This window comes from Trifolium pratense, linkage group LG5 (assembly GCF_020283565.1).
Source record: "Trifolium pratense cultivar HEN17-A07 linkage group LG5, ARS_RC_1.1, whole genome shotgun sequence".
In the NCBI taxonomy this organism is placed as follows: domain Eukaryota; kingdom Viridiplantae; phylum Streptophyta; class Magnoliopsida; order Fabales; family Fabaceae; genus Trifolium; species Trifolium pratense.
The window spans coordinates 47,027,143-47,046,176 of NC_060063.1; the positions used below are offsets into that span (position 1 = coordinate 47,027,143).

Here is a 19,034-nt window from a genome sequence, read left to right on the forward strand (position 1 = left end):
ACCACCTTCATCATCATCACCATCATAATCATCATCATGTTTTTTTCCTCTGCCTCTTGATGAATCATAAATGGCTCTAGTTCGATTTGACATCTTCAAAGGTAATCTACCATTTCTGAAATTACTAGAATGCCACCCTCTAGAATTCCATAATGTCTTGTTCTTTTTTTCATGCATCCAACCTTTTGTGAACAAACCAAGTGAAACACTATGGAGTTTGTTATCATTAGAGAGTTGGCTAATAAGATCATTTTTTATGGTTAAATTGGAATTAGCCACGGTCATTAGTCCATCTAAACATGTTTGATGGTTTGTTATAACTGCACTAAGAAGGGTTTGAGTATCATCAACTTGGGAAGTGTAGAAAGTTTCATTAGTGTTTTTGAGTGCAATGTAATTGGATTTTGACAAGTATTGTGAAGTGAGTTGAGAGAGGAATAAACAATCTTTTATAACATTTTTTGTCTCTTTAGATAATGTACTAGACCCAAGAAAATGAAAAGATTATAGTATTTTTTCGTGAACTCGTATCTATTTGATGCAGCAAACATTTTCTCGCGAGTAATCAGTGGGGTGGCAAAAATAGCTCTCAAAAAATGATAATCTATTTGTAGCCTATTAATTTTTGGTCCACACTAGTACAAATATGACATATTACTTAAGCATTTTACATCTGACGAACATATGTCAGATGTAAAACGCTATATGGAGTAGTCTTTTCATCTGGTCTCAATATCCACAGATGTAAAAAATATATAGACAAGAGTTTTTACATCTGCCTTCAATATACCAGAAGCATAACTAAACGCGGTGGCAATCTTGTAATTATGGTGACAATTATCTAAAATATATATATATCTGGCCATATTTAACCACAGATGTAACAAGTCAAGTTGAATAAAAAAAAAAAAAAAAATATTTTTTGGAACCAATCAGCTGATGGAATTATCTCTCTCACAAGACTAAAAAAAGAACAAAAAAACGCTAAGAGTCAAAAAACACAATCAGATCAACCCTAAACGCTAAGACTACCAAAAGAACCAAAACGCTAAGAACCCATCTCTCTCGCGATGCAACCCTAAGCGCCGTCGACCTCTACCTCTACCGGCGACAAGATCGACCCTTATCTCATTCGTCTTCTCTCTCTCACTCGCTCGCAGTCGTCCTAAGCGCCGTCGTCCTCTCTCTCACTCGTCAAATCGAACCCTAACCCCAAATCGAACTCCAAATCGAAGCTTTCTCCGGCCTCTACTCTCACGAACGGAACCTTGTCTTTCCCTCTCACATCGATTCAGGTACTCTTCTTTCTTTTTTAATCGTTTTTAAATTTTTTCCTTTTCGTGATTCCTTTCCCTGATTTCTTTGTGTTCTACTTGGTTTTAGCTCTTTGTGTTTCGTGATTTCCTTTTCTGCTTGTATTATTTTTTGTTACTGTTATTTTCACATTTTTTAAATTTCATTTAAAGTTTCAATGATTTTTTGTCTGGTATATATGGTGGAAATCTGTTGTTGTTTATAATTTATCTGGTATAATGTTTATTTCATTTGAAGTTTCAGTGATTTTAATTTGAAATATGATTCATTTGAAATATGATTTCATTTGAAATAAGTTTCAGTGATTTATCTGATTTTAATTTGAAGTTTTTTGTCTGGTATATAGTGGTAAAGTTTAAGTGATTAATTTGAAATATGATTCATTTAAAGTTTCAGTGAATTCATAATGTTGGTATATAGTGATTTATTTCATTTAAAGTTTAGTGGTAAAGTTTAAGTGATTCATTTAAGTGATTGGTTTCCCATCGGGTACGAAACCAATACTTTAATTGGTGTTACAATGTTTTAACTTAATTTCACAACATAGATATTTTGATGTTTATGAAACTGTGTATGACTGATTTACAGTTTTAATAATGTTCATTTTGATGCTAACGCGTTTGTTTGCTTGACTTTATACATTGAAGTTCCGGGAGAAGACAGTGGATGGTCAAGAACCTACTGATTTGCTGGTTCATACAGCCGAGGCCTCTGTTGTGCCAGAACTGCTTAGTAAGAAGACTACTTTGAAAAGGGTGACTTGATTTCATCTCAATTTTTATGTATTTGAAACATAATAATTTATCTTCGTGTTTGATGGTTAACACTTAACAAGGTTCCTCTTTATGGTTGATTTTTATGCCTTTATTATGATTATTAGAATTTAATTTGTTGTTCTGAATTATGAACAATGGCCATGATCCTTAGCTTAGCTATTAAGTAGAAGGTTTAGGATAAATTGGAAACTCACTCATCTTTCTTCCTTGGCCGAACCACACACTCCACCATTTTCATCCTTTGGAAGCTTGTTTGAAAGCTAGGAGTCGTGAGCTTCCTCTTCTAAGGTAACTAGAATTTCTTTTCTTCTCCATAGCAGGTCAAGCTCTTAGAGCTTGAAGAATGGTTTTATGTCTTTTTCATATTTATGATTTAGTTAACTCCTAATGGAAGTCTTGTAGTAGCTATTATGAAACTAGTGTGTTAAGGGTAGTTAGATGGATTTTCATGGTTGAAACTTGAAACCATGGCTTTCACAATAGTCGGTAGCTAGGGATTTGAGAAAATTCCAATTGATCAAGAACTTGAAGTTTGTCATGGTTTTATTAAAACTAGACGGCTGCCCGTGCGTTGCACGGGTTCGACGGAGCATGATTTATATACCAATCATGGTTGTTATGAGCCAAGGAAGCTAGTCATAAGCATATGAAAATTTCTTAGGGGGAGTATCATTTATATATCAATCATGGATGCTATGAGCCGAGGAAGCTAGTCATAAGCATACGGAAATTACGTCGGGGAAGCATCATTTATATATCAATCATGGATGTAAAGGATATGGTGCAATATGGATATATCATGTAGTGTAATAAAGTGTACAAATTATGATAGGTTAACACAAAAACATTACGAACCATTGTTGATAATTATGGCGTGAAAACTAAAAATTTAGATAAGCGGCATGCATAAATTACAAACCTTTGTATCAGGAACGCATAAAAATTATGAATTTATGTGAATGCTCAAATATCGAAGTATCATGAAACTTATATGACACAGAGATTAAGAAACTCTCTGTTAGAAGATGACCTAAAATGCAAAAATTAAGAAACTCTATTAGAAGGATACAAAAATTACGAACCATTGTGGATACTTGTGTCGAATAAAAATTATAAATCTCTCTATCAATATATAGAGGTTGACATACGATGCAGAGATCAAGAACTTCTCTATTAAAAGAAATTCTATAAGTGGCGCACAGAGATTATAAATGCCTATATTGTAAGCACAAAAAAATTACAAACCATTGTGGATACTTGTGGCGCGAAAACTAAAAAAACATATTCGCGACGCGCAGAAATTACAAACATTTGTATCAAGAACGCATAAAAATTATGAATCTATGTGAATGCTAAAATATCATAGTATCATGAAACTCTATATGACGCAGAAATTAAGAAACACTCTATTAAAGGCTGACCTAAAGCGCAAAAATTAAGAAACTCTAGCAACACGCATAAATTATAAACCTCATTATTAGAAGGATACAAAAATTATCACCAAAAAAAAAAAAAGGATACAAAAATTACGAATCTATATCGATACTCGGAGGGATCCCTTAACCGTGGCTCCTTGATCCTTGTAGCTCATATGCTCCTTGATCAAGGCCGCCCGTGCGTTGCACGGGTTTGGCGGAACACCATTTATATGTTAATCATGGATGTTGTTGATCATGGTAAATTAAACATAATTAAGTGGATGGCTCAGTCATATCGAATTTTATAGTAGAGCCTTCAAAGACCCGTCAAATGTATAAAATTTAATTTTTTTTTGTGTGCAATTAATATGGTTCTCAAGAACAAACATCAATGATCCAAAAGAGCAAACAAACTTAAAAACCAAATCATAATAAGTATAATACAAAAGTGAACCACCCTATTGTTGGATGGTTCAGTCACATCAAATTTTATAGTAGAGTCTTCAAAGACCTGTAATATAAAATTTAATTTTTACCATTTTTTTGCGCAATTAATATGGTTCTAAAAGACAAATAGCAATGTCTCAGTGACATCAAATCAAATTTCATAGTAGAGCCTTCAAAGACTCAAGTACTAATAAAAAAAGATATCATGCTCATAGTGACCAATAATGTTTGTTTTAATATGCCTATAGGTTCGTTTATCTTTCCTGCAAATCTGATGTTGGAAGCTATTAGAAGCAATTCATTATAGCATGTTATATTAAAAAAAGTGTAGCTATATTCTGGACCCAATTTATGTATTATAAGATATCCAATTACATAATCAAAACGAAATGTACAAATAAGTAATCGATTTTCTGATACAAACTATATCCAAATTACAAATTAGTCAGATAATAGAATTCTCTTCAACTGATAATTTATTTTCAAATGCTAGCTTAGAGAACTGGTTTGACTTAAATGTCCCTCCTTGAAAATATATGGCCTTCTTCTATAATGAATTTGGATGACTGAATGAGTTTAAGTTTCATCCCTGCAAGTAACAATATGAGAGAAAATCAAGCAAAATCAATACAAACATGAAGCATAGGATAAAAAAATGAATTACAGTTTTTCAAGATACTTTGGAAAACACTATAACTTAGGAAATAAAACTCTCCATACAAAAGTCATCATGTTCTTCTGGAGAACCCTCTTCACCATCAGCAACTTCGCTTGCAGAAACGTCAAGATCAAGATTTGAAGATGAACAAAAATTTGTAATCTGAAATCTACAGTGTCTTGGGACAATAAAAACCCTGTATGTCAAAAAGAATGAGACCAAGAAGAATCATGCGCAAAAAGTCACTCACCATTGAAGGCAACATATGCACCGCATAAACCATCACCGTAAGCTACACCTTCATCTGGTCACAATCAACATATAGCCGACGTGAGGCTTCTGGTCACAATCAACACAAGATATCTAGTAATCATAATTTTGCAGCAAGAAATGAATTGAAGAGGCAAATGAGAAGGTAAAAATTATATAGAAGGAAAAGGTTGAATCAAAAAGTGTAATAATCTTTACCATCACAATATACACCGCGACCATGAGCCACCGCAAGCATTCGATCGTCGCCAAAGATAAGGAATACTCCTGCAAATTAATAAGGAGTAAAAAATGAAGAAAAGAAAAAGAAATGGAACAATCAAGATGAATCATCTAAATATAAAAAATAACTTTTGTTCAGAAGAACAACAATGAGTTAAGAAATATAAGACTAAACTACCTGATTTCTTACCAAAATCATGTCAATTAAATCAAAATGCAATACTACTTCCAACAATCTTTAAAGTTAAACAACTTATGTCTAATAAATTTCTAATATCTCAGGTGTTTTAAAATTCCCTCATGCTGTTAAAAATTCTAAATTGCATAAGAAAGCAGTTCCAAAATCATGTCAATATTTTCAAAATTACAAAATTGCAAAAAAGTACTCATCTTAAGGTTACACTTACATTTAATCCTTATGGTGGGAAAATGAGTGAGATTAGATCGGATTCGAAACCTCTATGATTACATGACACCTTATGTGTCAGAGTCGCCAAGAAGTTCATATTTGAACTATAGAGATGTTGATTTAGGTGTCAATGTAGATAGGAATGTTGGTTATGAAGAAGCCATTATTTGGGGTAAAAAGTATTTCAAAGGAAACTTTGATAGGCTTGTAGAGGTAAAGACAGCGATAGATCCAAACAATTTTTTCAGATATGAACAGAGTATACCATCACTTGCATCTAACTCTAGTGTAATGGCAGAATAGAAGCACCCATCAAGTGGTGTATTATTATAAGAGGTATATAGAAGCCTTTCAATATCATGAAAAACCATTTTGGACCTAGATTATAGTTTGTCATAATATTTGATTGGTCAAAAAATTACTTACTCTCCAATTGTATCTTCCCTGCCTGATAAAAAGGACTTTGTAGCTGCTGCTATTAGGGTGTAACACACAATTTGAGTCCTGCTTCTGGCAGAGCTCTCCATTTTGAACCTTTTGCATCGACTTCTGGCATACTGAAATGCATCATTAGTTCCGAGAACCGACCGGCTAACTATACCAGCGACCTAAAAAGCTTTGACATATTTAAAGGGATTATGTCCAAGTGAACCAACAAAGCCTTCTAAGAATGAGACACTTAAGGTTCATGTTCAGTTAAGAAAAAAATGGAGTGAAGCGAAGGACTGACCTTGTAAATCAGAATGCTAAGGGAAAACATTGCAAGCCACTCCTTCATCATGGCATTGCTAATCTTGCTACATTTTCTCAATAATAGTTAATAGCAACTTTCCAACTTCATTCTCGTTACTCGCCCTTCAAAAAAATGAATGTGTTAAAAATGTCCGGGAGAGCAATTCAACAAACAAATTTAGTAGGATAGCCTCCTAATGCAACTTTCTCCTCCTAATATATGATGGAGATAATATGACAAACACCATAGAAAGTAATAGAGAGAGTTGAATTCTGAAACGAAAACTTACTCAAATCTCAAACATCAGCTAAATATTACTCAAATACAATCAAATAAAGTTTAGAAAACTTACACAATCAAACCGTAATTTTGTGAACCTGAACAAACAATAAAATTCGCAAAAAGAAATCAGAATATGAAATGAAATATATGAAATAAGGAAGGGATTTCAATTAGCCAAAATCATTTTCAACAACCATCACAGTCTTGACACAAAGTTACATTCAGAAGTGATATTCATTCCCCATCTTGATCTCTAATACCTAGGACTAAGTACTTGAAACTCAAAAATTGGAAAAGGACACAAGGAAAGCAAATTGACAAAGGTCATTTACCTTGTCTCTTCCTAAAGCAGCATAATGTTGTAAACCGTTGCAGGAGCCATCCTATGGCAAAAAATCATAGTAGTAGTTAGGGGTGTGCAAAATATCCGGTCATATGGATATTACTATATCCAAATCCAAAACCAACTCCAAATAACCAGTTATTTGGAAACAAATATTAACCAGACCATTCTAAAAATGGTTGGGTATCCATTATGTAAATCCGGTTTTTTAATTAAATGTCCATATCCATGTCAAAATCCATTGGATTAGACTTTTGCACATTTCTTCATTTTTTTATATGAAACTTTTGACTATTTTTTTTATGCTAATTATCCTATAAAAACCTAAAATCGGCCGGCAACCCGAAAAATCGGCAGAAAAAACCTAAAATTGGCCAAAAGCCCAAAAATCGACTATAAACCCTAAAATCGGCCAAAAGCCCAAAAATTTGCCGAAAAACTTAAAATCGACCAAAATTCCAAAAATTGACTATAATCCCTAAAATCGGATGAAAACCCAAAAAATCGGCCGAAAAACCAAAAATCGACCGAAAAACCCAAAAAATCGGCCGAAAACCTAAAATCGGCCAAAATCCAAAAAATCGACTATAAACCCTAAAATTGGTCGGCAAGCCGAAAAATCAGTAGAAAAAACCTAAAATCGGTCAAAATTCCAAAAATCGACTATAAACCCTAAAATCGTCCGAAAACCCAAAAAATCGGCCGAAAAACCAAAAATCGACCGAAAACCCAAAAAATCGGCCGAAAACCTAAAATCGGCCAAAATCCAAAAAATTGACTATAAACCCTAAAATCGGACGGCAACCCGAAAAATCGACCAAAATTGCAAAAATCGACTATAAACCCTAAAATCGGCCGAAAACTCAAAAAATCGGCCGAAAAACCAAAAATCGATTAATTTTTTGGGTTTCAGCCGATTTTAGAGTTTATAGTCGATTTTAGGGCTTTTGGTCGATTTTAGGTTTTTCAGCCGATTTTAGGTTTTTTCCGCCGATTTTTTCGATTTTTCGGTCAATTTTTAGGTTTATGGTCGATTTTATTAAAATAAATAAAATTAAATGAAGGAAATTCAATTACATTATCAAAATAAAATATAGAAATTTATTCTATGTATAAAATTCTGATTTCTTTACTATTTTTTTTACGCAAGTTTTACTAAATTTAGATTTTTTTCAAAAAAAAAAAAAGATTTTTTTAAATTGTCTTAAAACCAGTTTTTAAAATGAAATAACTGATTTTTTTTATCATATTTAAAAATAACCGGTTAAAAATTGAATTTAAAAAATGACCACTTTTAAATTTGGTTTGGTTAAAATAACTGGTTATATATCCATAACCAAATTTATAACCAGTTTTATAACCGGTTTATAATAAAATATGGTTATGGTTATGAATCCAAATCCAATTAAATGGTTTCGGTTTGGATATGGTTTGGTTTGTCAAATTATCCGACCATGCACACCCCTAGTAGTAGTACAAATAGGGATTAGTTAGTGAACATGATACATTATAAATGTTAATAATGATAACAATGAAACTTGACAATGACAACTATTACATAAGATGACTAACTGGTTTTTGATGAGTATCAGATAACAAAGAATGGTATGAATAGATTAAGCTGGTGACTTTACACAAAACAATGAGTGCATGACATGTGAATCAAAATGATATAGAAAAATTGAAACTTATTTATTTTCAACATTGTGGGTCTGGAGAGTGTGGTGTCTGTTTCAGAAGAAGTAGTTTTAACTCAATTCATATATGTCGGCTTAAGAACTGAAGTCCAGATTGACCTGTATAAGCTAACCATGAGAACTTATTACATGCTTGTGCTAGAAGATATCATTTTCACCATGTTTAAATTAGAAAGGCTTTGTTGATAATCAACTCATAAATTATCATACGACTCACCTGTGCAGCGCATGTCCTGAACATCATGTCAAGCCAAAGAGAACCAACTTTAGGCATGTAACTTTTTCATAATCTCATATCTTCCCTGAGCCACAGCACAAATGAAAGGCCCAAATGTGAAAATCCAATTTTGAGAAAGAAAGATCTGATATTTGCGATTTCATGGGAATTCACAGAACATGGACAGCCGAATCTGAAAACTGCGAACCAACCTTCCATAACCACCATAACCCCACCTGTACACATGAATAACACATAAGATTACAACTTAATTTACACAAAAAGCAAGTAATATATTGAGCCAAGACATTAAAGGACTACTCACGTGTAGACAAAGCCATTCTTATCCACCGCCACTACATATACAAAACAAAAATAATAAGGAATAGTAATATACAAGGTCTGATAATCAATATCTCAAAATTCAAACGTGGTAATTAAGATTATCAATGGCACCAGCCCCTAAGGACTCAGAATCTGATCAACCAGTGAAGACATGCACATCTTAGGACAACAAAGACCATCAAATTCAAACATCTTCCTCAACCATACCTCGTTATCTGTTCCATGCCCGAGTTGTCCATACTGTGGAAGACCAGCAGTCCTAGCAGTCATAATGATAAAATAAATCAAACTTAACAACTATTGCATCCAAACAAGACCAGATATCCACTACCACGGATAGAGAATCAAGAAACCTTAATACAAATTTCAGAAACCATACTGTATAGAAGCTCCGTCGACTGAAGATAACCACACAGTAAAGTCACCACCACATGTAGTATATTTAACTTCAGATACGACACAGCGAACAGGAGATGGTTCAATTTCTGCACGACACAAAGCAAGGATGTAAATCAAATAATCACTTTAAATTATATGGGATTCAAGAAAAAATGACAATATAAATGTCAGTGTAGTAACTTTACTACACGCTCGTGTAGTAACCATTGCATTATATACCATTCCCTCCATCGACCATATTTAACATAACATCTATATTCTATACCAAGCCAATGATAAGTATGAATCACATTGAGCAAACAAAAGTCACCCTTAAAATGTATACCGCGGAAACCATACCAGTTTTTGCAGAACCGGAACCTAGCTGTCCATGTTTGTTCCATCCAAATGCTAGGGAATTTCCATCATCCGTAACAACTACCGTATGGCTCCTCCCAGCTCCAGCTTGAACAATTTTGTATCTTCACAAGTCAAATGTCAACAAAATTTAGCACAAGATGCAAAATTAACCATTAAATTGAAAACATAAACATAAGCACCCCATATGTATGTATGCAAACTCACTTTGATAGTTCAGACACCACAGTCGGCCTATCACGCTGAATGGTATCTCCATGACCCAGTTGCCCTTTCTGCACAATAATCTCATGAATCAGAAACACAAGCAAAGAACAATCACAAATCATGTCATTACAATATATAACCACATGCCATGTGTTTGTATTGAGATTATTACAAATGTACCTTGTGTTTCTTTGCACATAAATAAAAAGCAACAGCCATAAACACCGGACGAGTAAAAGCACGGCGATTTTCAGCAACACATTTTAGTGTTTTTTTTCAATAGCATTTCATCAAACATGTAGCAGACATTATTAAAACCACAAAATCAATAACTTACAGCTTAAGACCGTCACGAACATAAGGTATAATCCGAACACAACCGAATTGAATCGCCAATTCTCTCACATCTAGCTTCAACCTAAAACACCAAATTCATCAATTAAAAAACAGGAAAATCTAAATAAATCAAAAAATAAATCTATAAAAGGAAAACTAACTAACTTGACTCCGATGCCATTGTGAAGTGAATTATAGGATCTAATATAAGCTCTTTCAGACATTCCACTTAGTTTCACCGCAGCGGATCGATCCAAGAGAACACCAAATTGTCAAAAAATAAACTTTTACAGAAAAAAAAATTTAAAAAAAAAAACTTTGAAGAGAAAAACGAACCTTCTTCTGCTTGCCACCACCAGATTTGGCTAGCTTGGAGGAAGGTGGAGGACTGGATGAGCCTTATCCTTCCATGGAGCCTGCAAAAATACAAACAGAGTACCAATTACAGAGATGAAAATTGACAAATTGAGAAAGATGAAATGTAGAAGATGAATTTGGAGATACATCACCATCCGACATAACCACTACACATCACCACCACCTCCAATCTTCAACATCTTCACCAGCAAAAAAAAAAAAAAAAGCAACGAAAAAAATAAAAATGAATATAGTATAGAAACTAAGATCAAACCAGAGGAACGAAGGAGCAATAAGCATCGCCGTCGCCAAACACCGCCGCGAACCGCCACCGGAACTATCTATCACGGCCGGAACTCTCTCTTCCTCACCGGAACTTCTCTCCCCGGCAAATCTTCTCTCACTCGGCCACTCCCTCCCTCTGACGAGTGATTGATTTGTAGGTGGTGGGGGGGGGGGGGGGTGTGGTGGATGTTATGGTGAAGGATGAGATGAGGCAGAGAGGAGGGAGAGAAGAGCGTACGAGAGAGTGAGAAGGAGAGAAGAGAGAGAAAAAATCTTTACAAATGAAAAAAATTTGGGAAAAAAGAAATATATATTTTACTGGGGCCCAATGCATGTGTTACATATAGCTAGTCATGTGGAAGCTTCTGGTTACCTTCTCTGCATCACAACTCACAACTTGTCATGTGAAGCTTTGCATGTGTGACATATAGATGGTTTCAAAGTTGCATGTGGAACATGATCATTGGGCCAAGACAAGCACATGGTGGCAATACACAATTGGACATGAGGCAAGGTGTGAAGCATTGATTGGCCAAATAATTAGGGTTTTGCATTAGGGTTTCCCAATCCATGATCTTTTATGTATATTATAGATTATAGATTAAAACTATTCTATGACTTGTGGTACTTGCACTTTTCTTGTGTTTAACTGAAAGAGAAAAGCCCTAATTTATTAGTGTAAGTCATGTCTTCTTTAAAAGAAAATTTACAATTTATCAAAAACATGAGAGTTGCCTCTGCTGCTTTGAAATTAAGACCCTCTGCTGCTTTGAAATTAGACCCTCTGCAGCTTTTGAAAACATGTATTGATGTGGTCTAATTTTGAAGAATAAAAACAGTGAGGGTTTAAATCTACTTAGCTTAAAATTTTGAGTTACTTTGGAAAAGAAATTTTTAAGTTAAGATAAGCTTTTGATGATTGTTTTATACAAGTAGATTATTGGTTTTGGGAATGAAATATTTGAACTAGCCATGTTTTATTGAGAGGCCGAGGCATTTATAGTATATCTATTATGCTTCTTTTCAAAATTTTCATGCTATTTTAAAAAGAGAATGATCATGGTTTAGAAGAAAACAATTATTTAGTAATTCAATTAAATTTGCTTTGTTTGGAGATGAAACTATAAACTTTTTATTTAGTAACCAAGCTAAAACTCTTGAGTTAGAATGTTATTGCATAGTGTTTTACAGTAGGCTTGGAGTTATCCAATGTTACAACAATGAATAAAGTTATTTTGACATTATAAATTTTGGTGCTAGCCTTTTGACAATCTAGTAATAAGTGTTGGAATTTGTTTTTTGTTATAATAGGTGGAAAAAAAAAATTATGCAAAGGACAAGCATGATTTGTCTAGTTTTGGCTGGAGAAAGGCAAGCTCCATGAGTATCTTGTGTGCACACATTATTTTGATGTAAGTTGAACATCTTATTTAGAATTTTTATTGTTACTGGCCAACATGATTAATTTGGAGTTAAGTGTCATGATATTTAAGTATGTAGATTGAAAATTATGTACTTGTTTGCTTGCACTTGCGCAATATTGCCCTGAACTTTCACAAACTTCACAGGTTGACGAGGGGAAAGAAGACAATCAAGTATCACATGACTCATTGAAGGGAGATAAGCCAGCTCAATTTGAATCCTCGATTAGAAAGGTAAGATGGGCATGCCACTGCAGTCAAGGTTGCAACACTATAGGTTAGGCTTGAATCATTATTGCTGTCTAGAGCTACTTTATATTGTTTTTCCAAACATATTGTAATACTGTTTTGATTTATCTTCCTCTTTGCCAAGAATATTGTAATGCTGTTTTGATATGCATATCAGAATATGTTTTAATTTGTATTTTGGATGGATTAGTATTAATTATTATGATGTTTTGTATTTTGGATTACAATGTGGTTGTACTTTAATGACATTATTACTATATATATCTTGAATGTTGAATTTGGCTATGGATGTTGAATGTTGAATTTTAGTATTATGTTTTTGATGCAAGTTATGTTATATTGTTAGCATTGTGGGTTAAATTTTTTTAATAAAAAAAAAAGATTTAAAATATATAAAAAAACCGCAGGTTTTTCAAAAAAAAAAATTAAGATTTCACATCTGGTGGACTTAGTCAGATGTAAAAGGTCCAATTTAAATTTAAAAAAATAATATTTGATTTTCGCCTTGGTCAGAGGTAAAAAGTGTTTTTTTACATCTGACTACGCCAGATGTAAAACGTGTATACTTACTAAGTCTCGTGCGCCTACATCTGAAATTTTTCAGATGTAAAAAGTGTTTTTCGCTAGATGTAAAAAAGCTTTTTTCTACTAGTGCCATTAACTAATTATTGTTATATTTAAATCCCTTAACTACATTTATGTTAGTCAATTTAATCTGACAGTTTTGGTCAACAACCGTTAAGTTTGGTACAATGTCATCCGTAGACTTGTGATGTCGCAAATTCGCTCATTCATCTTCTTCATTCACAAAAATCCGGAAACCACAAATTTGCAGCTCCAAAAAATTACTCAGACATTACAACTCTAAAAATTGACAACAAAAAGTCCAATTTTTTATAAAAAATTACACTCTTGAATTACTTTAGTGGTAGACCACCCTTACAAACAAAAACATATCAAACATAGCTAAAGAATATGTTGGGTTTTGGGCTCCCTTTCTATGTGGAGAAAAGTCCAATTTTATTAGCCCATTATGTCTCACTTATATAAGTGGAGAGTGGTCATACTAGGGTTATTATGTGAGTAAATTTTGTGAGAGAACAACCTTCAAATAGAGAGAAAAGAAGAGAGAAAACAATTCCCGTTTTTCTCAAATCAGTCCCACTAAAACTCCGATTCCCGATTCGTTAACCGTTGGATTTGGCTCAAATTTGGAGGGCGTGTTCGCAGCTTCCGGGGCTACACTTTCACCGTTCGGATCGTCGAAATCAGGTCTGGTTCGTGAGATATTCAGCCCGCACTGAAGCAGTTCTGTTTTGGGTATTTTCATCTTCTTGTTCTTGTTTTGTAAGCTTTAGTGCTTTGTTGTTTAATTGGTTGTTAGCACTTATTTGTGCCTCACTTGGAGACTCTTTTGTACCCTTATTTGATTATAGTGGAGCTATTTCTTTGGTCTGGACGACCCGTGGTTTTTTACTCTCACATCGAGGGTTTTCCACGTTAAAATTCCGGTGTCTTTATTTTGCTTTATTGTCTGCCATATTATTTGTTGTTGATCCTCAAGGTTCTTACAAGTTTGGGAAATTTTATTTCCGCTGCGTATTGCTCGTTATTATTATTATTGTGCTAATTCCCCATCAGAGTGGTATCAGAGCTCTTGGTTAAGGGCAGTTTTACTTGTTTGAAAGATGGAGTCAAATACAAATATGAAGATGGTATTGTTGAATGGGTCTAATTACCATTTGTGGAAGGGCAAGATGAAAGACTTGTTATTTGTGAAGAAATTGCACTTACCGGTATTTAGTTCCGCAAAGCCGAATTCTAAGTCTGATGAAGAATGGGAGTTTGAACATCTACAGGTATGTGGTTTTATTCGGCAATATGTTGAAGATAATATTTATAATCATATTGCTAATGAGACACATGCAAAAACTTTGTGGGAGAAGTTAGAGTCGTTGTATGCCTCTAAATCAGGGAATAATAAATTGTTCTTGTTGAATAGCTTCATAAGTTTGAAGTATAAGGAGGGGACTTCTATTTCAGATCACTTGAGTGAATTTCAGGGGCTCCTTGATCAGATGTCAGGAATGGGTATTAAATTTGAAGATGAACTTTTGGGACTATTTCTATTGCTATCTTTACCAGAGTCTTGGGAGACGTTTCGGGTTTCTATTACAAGTTCTGCTCCTAAAGGTGTTGTTTCTTTGGAAACGGCTAAGGGTGGTATTCTTAATGAGGAGATGAGAAGGAAGGCACAAGGTACTTCATCTCAATCCGAGGTACTTGTCACTGAAAATAGGGGGAGAAGTCAGAAGAAAGAACCGAAGGGTGGTAGAGAGAATAACAGAAGCAAGTCCAAAGGGCGATACAAGAATATGGAGTGTAATTATTGTCATAAATCAGGGCACATACAAAAGTACTGTTATCAGTGGAGAAAAGATAACAAAGGCAAGAAGGGTAAGCAGAAACAAAGAGATCATGAAGATCATGATGAAGATCGTGTTACTACTGCTATCAATGATGATCTTGTTATTCTCCGTGATCATGAGTCCATTAATCTTGTATCAGATGAGAGCATGTGGATTGTTGACAGTGGTGCTACATTGCATGTTACACCGAGGAAGGAGTTCTTCACATCTTATACTTCCGGTGACTTTGGAGGGTTGAAGATGGGTAATGATGGTGTAGCTAAGGTAATTGGTGTTGGTGATATTTGCTTGCAAACCAACATGGGAATGCAATTGTTGCTTAGAGATGTCAAACATGCTCCGGATGTCCGTTTTAATTTGATCTCTGTGCATATGCTTGATGATTGTGGTTATGATAATCACTTTGGTTCTGGAAAGTGGAAACTCAGTAAAGGTAACTTGGTTGTGGCTAGAGGGGAGAAAACTTCTAAACTGTATTGGACAAAAGCTTTGGTTGCTAGAGACAGTGTGAATGTTATCGACATGAAAGCATCTTTGTGGCACCGAAGGCTTAGTCATATTAGTGAAAAAGGGCTGAATGTTTTAGCCAAAAAGGATGTGCTTCCAGGATTAAAGAATACAGATTTGGAGAAGTGTTCTCATTGCATGACTGGTAAACAGACTAGAGTATCCTTCAAGAAGCATCCTCCCTCAAGAAAGTCAGAGTTGCTTCAATTGGTGCATTCTGATGTTTGTGGTCCATTAAAGGTAAAATCTTTTAGTGGTGCACTTTATTTTGTTACTTTTATTGATGATTGTTCCAGGAAACTATGGGTATATGCTATAAAGACAAAAGACCAAGTGTTGGAGAAATTCAAAGAATTTCATGCTTTGGTTGAGAGGCAATCAGGTAAGAAGCTGAAATGTGTTCGTTCTGATAATGGTGGTGAGTATTGTGGTCCCTTTGATGTCTATTGTAAGCAGCAGGGTATTGCACATGAAAAGACTCCTCCTAAAACTCCTCAGTTGAATGGTTTAGCAGAGAGGATGAATCGAACACTTGTTGATAGAGTTAGATGTATGCTCTCTGAAGCTAAGTTGCCTCAACATTATTGGGGTGAAGCACTGTACACGGCGGTGCATGTTATTAATCTCACTCCTACTGTTGTTTTGAACAGTGAAGTTCCAGACAAAATTTGGTTTGGTAAGAATGTCAAATATGATCATTTGAGAGTCTTTGGTTGTAAGGCTTTTGTGCATGTTCCAAAGGATGAAAGATCCAAGTTGGATGCAAAGTCAAAACAATGTATCTTCATCGGCTATGGGCAGGATGAGTTTGGTTACAAGTTTTATGATCCTATAGGGAATAAACTTATCAGAATCTGCGATGTTGTGTTCATGGAAGACCAAACTATTGAAGACATCGATAAGGTGGAGAAAACTACACCCGAGAAAGATGTTAGTTTGTCTAATATTGATCCAGTTCGGTTGCCTGTTCATAATCTGGATACTATTGGTGGTGATGTTCAAAATGGTGAGCCACATGATTATGTTGATGATCAACAACTTGGAGAAGAGGTATATATTCCAGCTGATAATGATGAGGAGAATGATATGTCACAGGATGAGAATCTTGGTGAAGCTCCAGAATCATCTCAAGTTCAACTTAGGAGGTCCAACAGACAGAGACAACCTTCTACAATGTATAATTCTGACGAGTATGTGACTTTGACTGATGAGGGTGAACCTGAGTATTTTCAAGAAGCCATGGAAAGTGATGAAAATCAAAAGTGGTTGGATGCAATGAATGATGAGATGAAATCCTTGCATGATAATCACACTTATGATTTAGTGAAGTTGCCTAAAGGCAAAAGGGCTTTGGAAAATAGGTGGATATATAGAGTCAAACATGAGAGTAACTCTGAGTCTCCAAGGTATAAAGCCAGATTGGTAGTGAAAGGTTTTCGTCAAAGAAAGGGTGTTGATTTTAATGAAATTTTCTCACCTGTTGTGAAGATGTCATCAATTAGAACCGTGTTGGGTTTGGCTGCTACTCTTGATCTAGAGGTTGAGCAAATGGATGTGAAAACGGCTTTCCTTCATGGTGATTTGGAGGAAGAGATCTACATGAAGCAACCCGATGGTTTTCAAGTTAAAGGCAAAGAAGACTATGTGTGTAGATTGAGAAAGAGCCTATATGGGTTGAAGCAAGCTCCAAGGCAGTGGGTACAAGAAGTTTGAGTCTGTTATGTCTGAACAATGATACAAGAAGACTACTTCAGATCATTGCGTCTTTGTTAGAAAATTTTCTAACGATGACTTCATTATCCTGTTGTTATATGTTGATGATATGCTTATTGTAGGGAAAAATATTTCTAACATTGACAGGTTAAAGAAGCAGTTGGGCGAGTCATTTGCCATGAAAGACATGGGAGAAGCTAAACAGATTCTTGGCATAAGAATCACGCGTGACAGAAGGAGAAGAAACTTTGGATGTCACAAGAACACTATATCAAAAGAGTGCTGCAGAGATTCCAGATGGAAAATTCTAAGGCGGTAAGCACTCCTCTTGCTACTCATTTCAAGCTGAGTTCGAAACAAAGTCCTTCAAATGAAGATGAAACATTTGATATGAAACGTGTTCCTTATGCGTCTGCTGTGGGTAGTTTGATGTATGCAATGGTGTGTACAAGACCAGATATAGCACATGCTGTTGGTACAGTCAGTAGATTTTTGTCAAATCCAGGTAGAGAGCATTGGAATGCTGTAAAATGGGTTTTAAGGTATCTTCGTGGTACTACTTGTATGAGACTTTGCTTTGGGGGAGATAAGCCTACTTTGGAAGGGTACTCTGACTCAGATATGGCTGGCGACATTGATTCTAGGAAGTCTACGTCGGGCTACATGATTAAGTTTGCAGGGGGAGCTGTAGCTTGGCAGTCCAGATTGCAAAAGTGTGTAGCATTGTCTACTACAAAGGCAGAGTTCATTGCCATTACCGAAGCATGCAAAGAGTTGCTATGGTTGAAGAAAGTCTTGCAGGAGCTTGGTTTTGTTCAAGACAAATATGTGTTATTTGTTGATAGCCAAAGTGCTATTCATCTTGGTAAGAATCCGACTTTTCATAATAGGTCCAAACATATTGATGTAAGGTATCACTGGATACGTGATGTTTTGGATGCTAAGTTGTTGGAACTAGTTAAGGTTCATACGGATGATAATGGTTCAGATATGATGACCAAGACGTTACCAAGGGGAAAATTTGAAGCATGTTGTGATATCGCCGGTTTGGCGATTTCCTCCACATAGTTGTGAGGGGGAGATTTGTTGGGTTTTGGGCTCCCTTCCTATGTGGAGAAAAGTCCAATTTTATTAGCCCATTATGTCTCACTTATATGAGTGGAGAGTGGTCATACTAGGGTTATTATGTGAGTAAATTTTGTGAGAGAACAACCTTCAAATAGAGAGAAAAGAAGAGAGAAAACAATTCCCGTTTTTCTCAAATCAGTCCCACTAAAACTCCGATTCCCGATTCGTTAACCGTTGGATTTGGCTCAAATTTGGAGGGCGTGTTCGCAGCTTCCGGGGCTACACTTTCACCGTTCGGATCGTCGAAATCAGGTCTGGTTCGTGAGATATTCAGCCCGCACTGAAGCAGTTCTGTTTTGGGTATTTTCATCTTCTTGTTCTTGTTTTGTAAGCTTTAGTGCTTTGTTGTTTAATTGGTTGTTAGCACTTATTTGTGCCTCACTTGGAGACTCTTTTGTACCCTTATTTGATTATAGTGGAGCTATTTTTTTGGTCTGGACGACCCGTGGTTTTTTACTCTCACATCGAGGGTTTTCCACGTTAAAATTCCGGTGTCTTTATTTTGCTTTATTGTC

At 35.2% G+C, this 19,034-nt stretch overlaps 1 protein-coding gene and 1 long non-coding RNA gene across 11 annotated transcripts; one reads left to right on the forward strand and one right to left on the reverse strand.

Moving 5' to 3' along the window:
• Positions 1-4,271: 4,271 nt before the first annotated feature.
• LOC123883922 (protein RCC2-like) lies at positions 4,272-11,311 on the reverse strand. 10 transcript variants are annotated; one of them, XM_045932882.1, is made up of 13 exons: positions 11,062-11,311; positions 10,767-10,846; positions 10,596-10,658; positions 10,275-10,512; positions 10,095-10,162; positions 9,870-9,991; positions 9,511-9,616; positions 9,339-9,390; positions 9,112-9,142; positions 8,787-9,022; positions 6,862-6,912; positions 6,600-6,624; positions 6,246-6,369 (listed from the first exon to the last, which is right to left on the reverse strand). In XM_045932882.1, the coding sequence occupies exons 4-10, from the start codon at positions 10,311-10,313 to the stop codon at positions 8,853-8,855; spliced, it is 588 nt and encodes a 195-aa protein (XP_045788838.1). In that variant the 5' UTR covers positions 10,314-10,512; positions 10,596-10,658; positions 10,767-10,846; positions 11,062-11,311; the 3' UTR covers positions 6,246-6,369; positions 6,600-6,624; positions 6,862-6,912; positions 8,787-8,852. The 10 variants fall into 10 exon arrangements, with proteins under 10 accessions (XP_045788845.1, XP_045788846.1, XP_045788838.1 ...); XM_045932881.1 differs by having other exon boundaries at positions 10,940-11,311; XM_045932885.1 differs by lacking the exon at positions 10,596-10,658.
• A 1,081-nt stretch (positions 11,312-12,392) lies between these two features.
• On the forward strand, positions 12,393-13,001 carry LOC123886986. The gene is made up of 2 exons (XR_006801310.1): positions 12,393-12,484; positions 12,641-13,001. It is a non-coding gene; the product is annotated as an uncharacterized LOC123886986 (long non-coding RNA).
• The last annotated feature ends 6,033 nt before the right edge of the window (positions 13,002-19,034 follow it).

Coding starts and splice junctions, on each gene's coding strand:
- LOC123883922 (XM_045932885.1), bottom strand. CDS start 10,313: ATGGCTGTTGCTTTTTATTTATGTGCAAAGAAACACAAG. Junction 9,617..9,869: donor TTCCGGTTCTGCAAAAACTG/GTATGGTTTCCG, acceptor TGTGTCGTGCAG/AAATTGAACCATCTCCTGTT. Junction 9,023..9,111: donor AAGAATGGCTTTGTCTACAC/GTGAGTAGTCCT, acceptor TCATGTGTACAG/GTGGGGTTATGGTGGTTATG.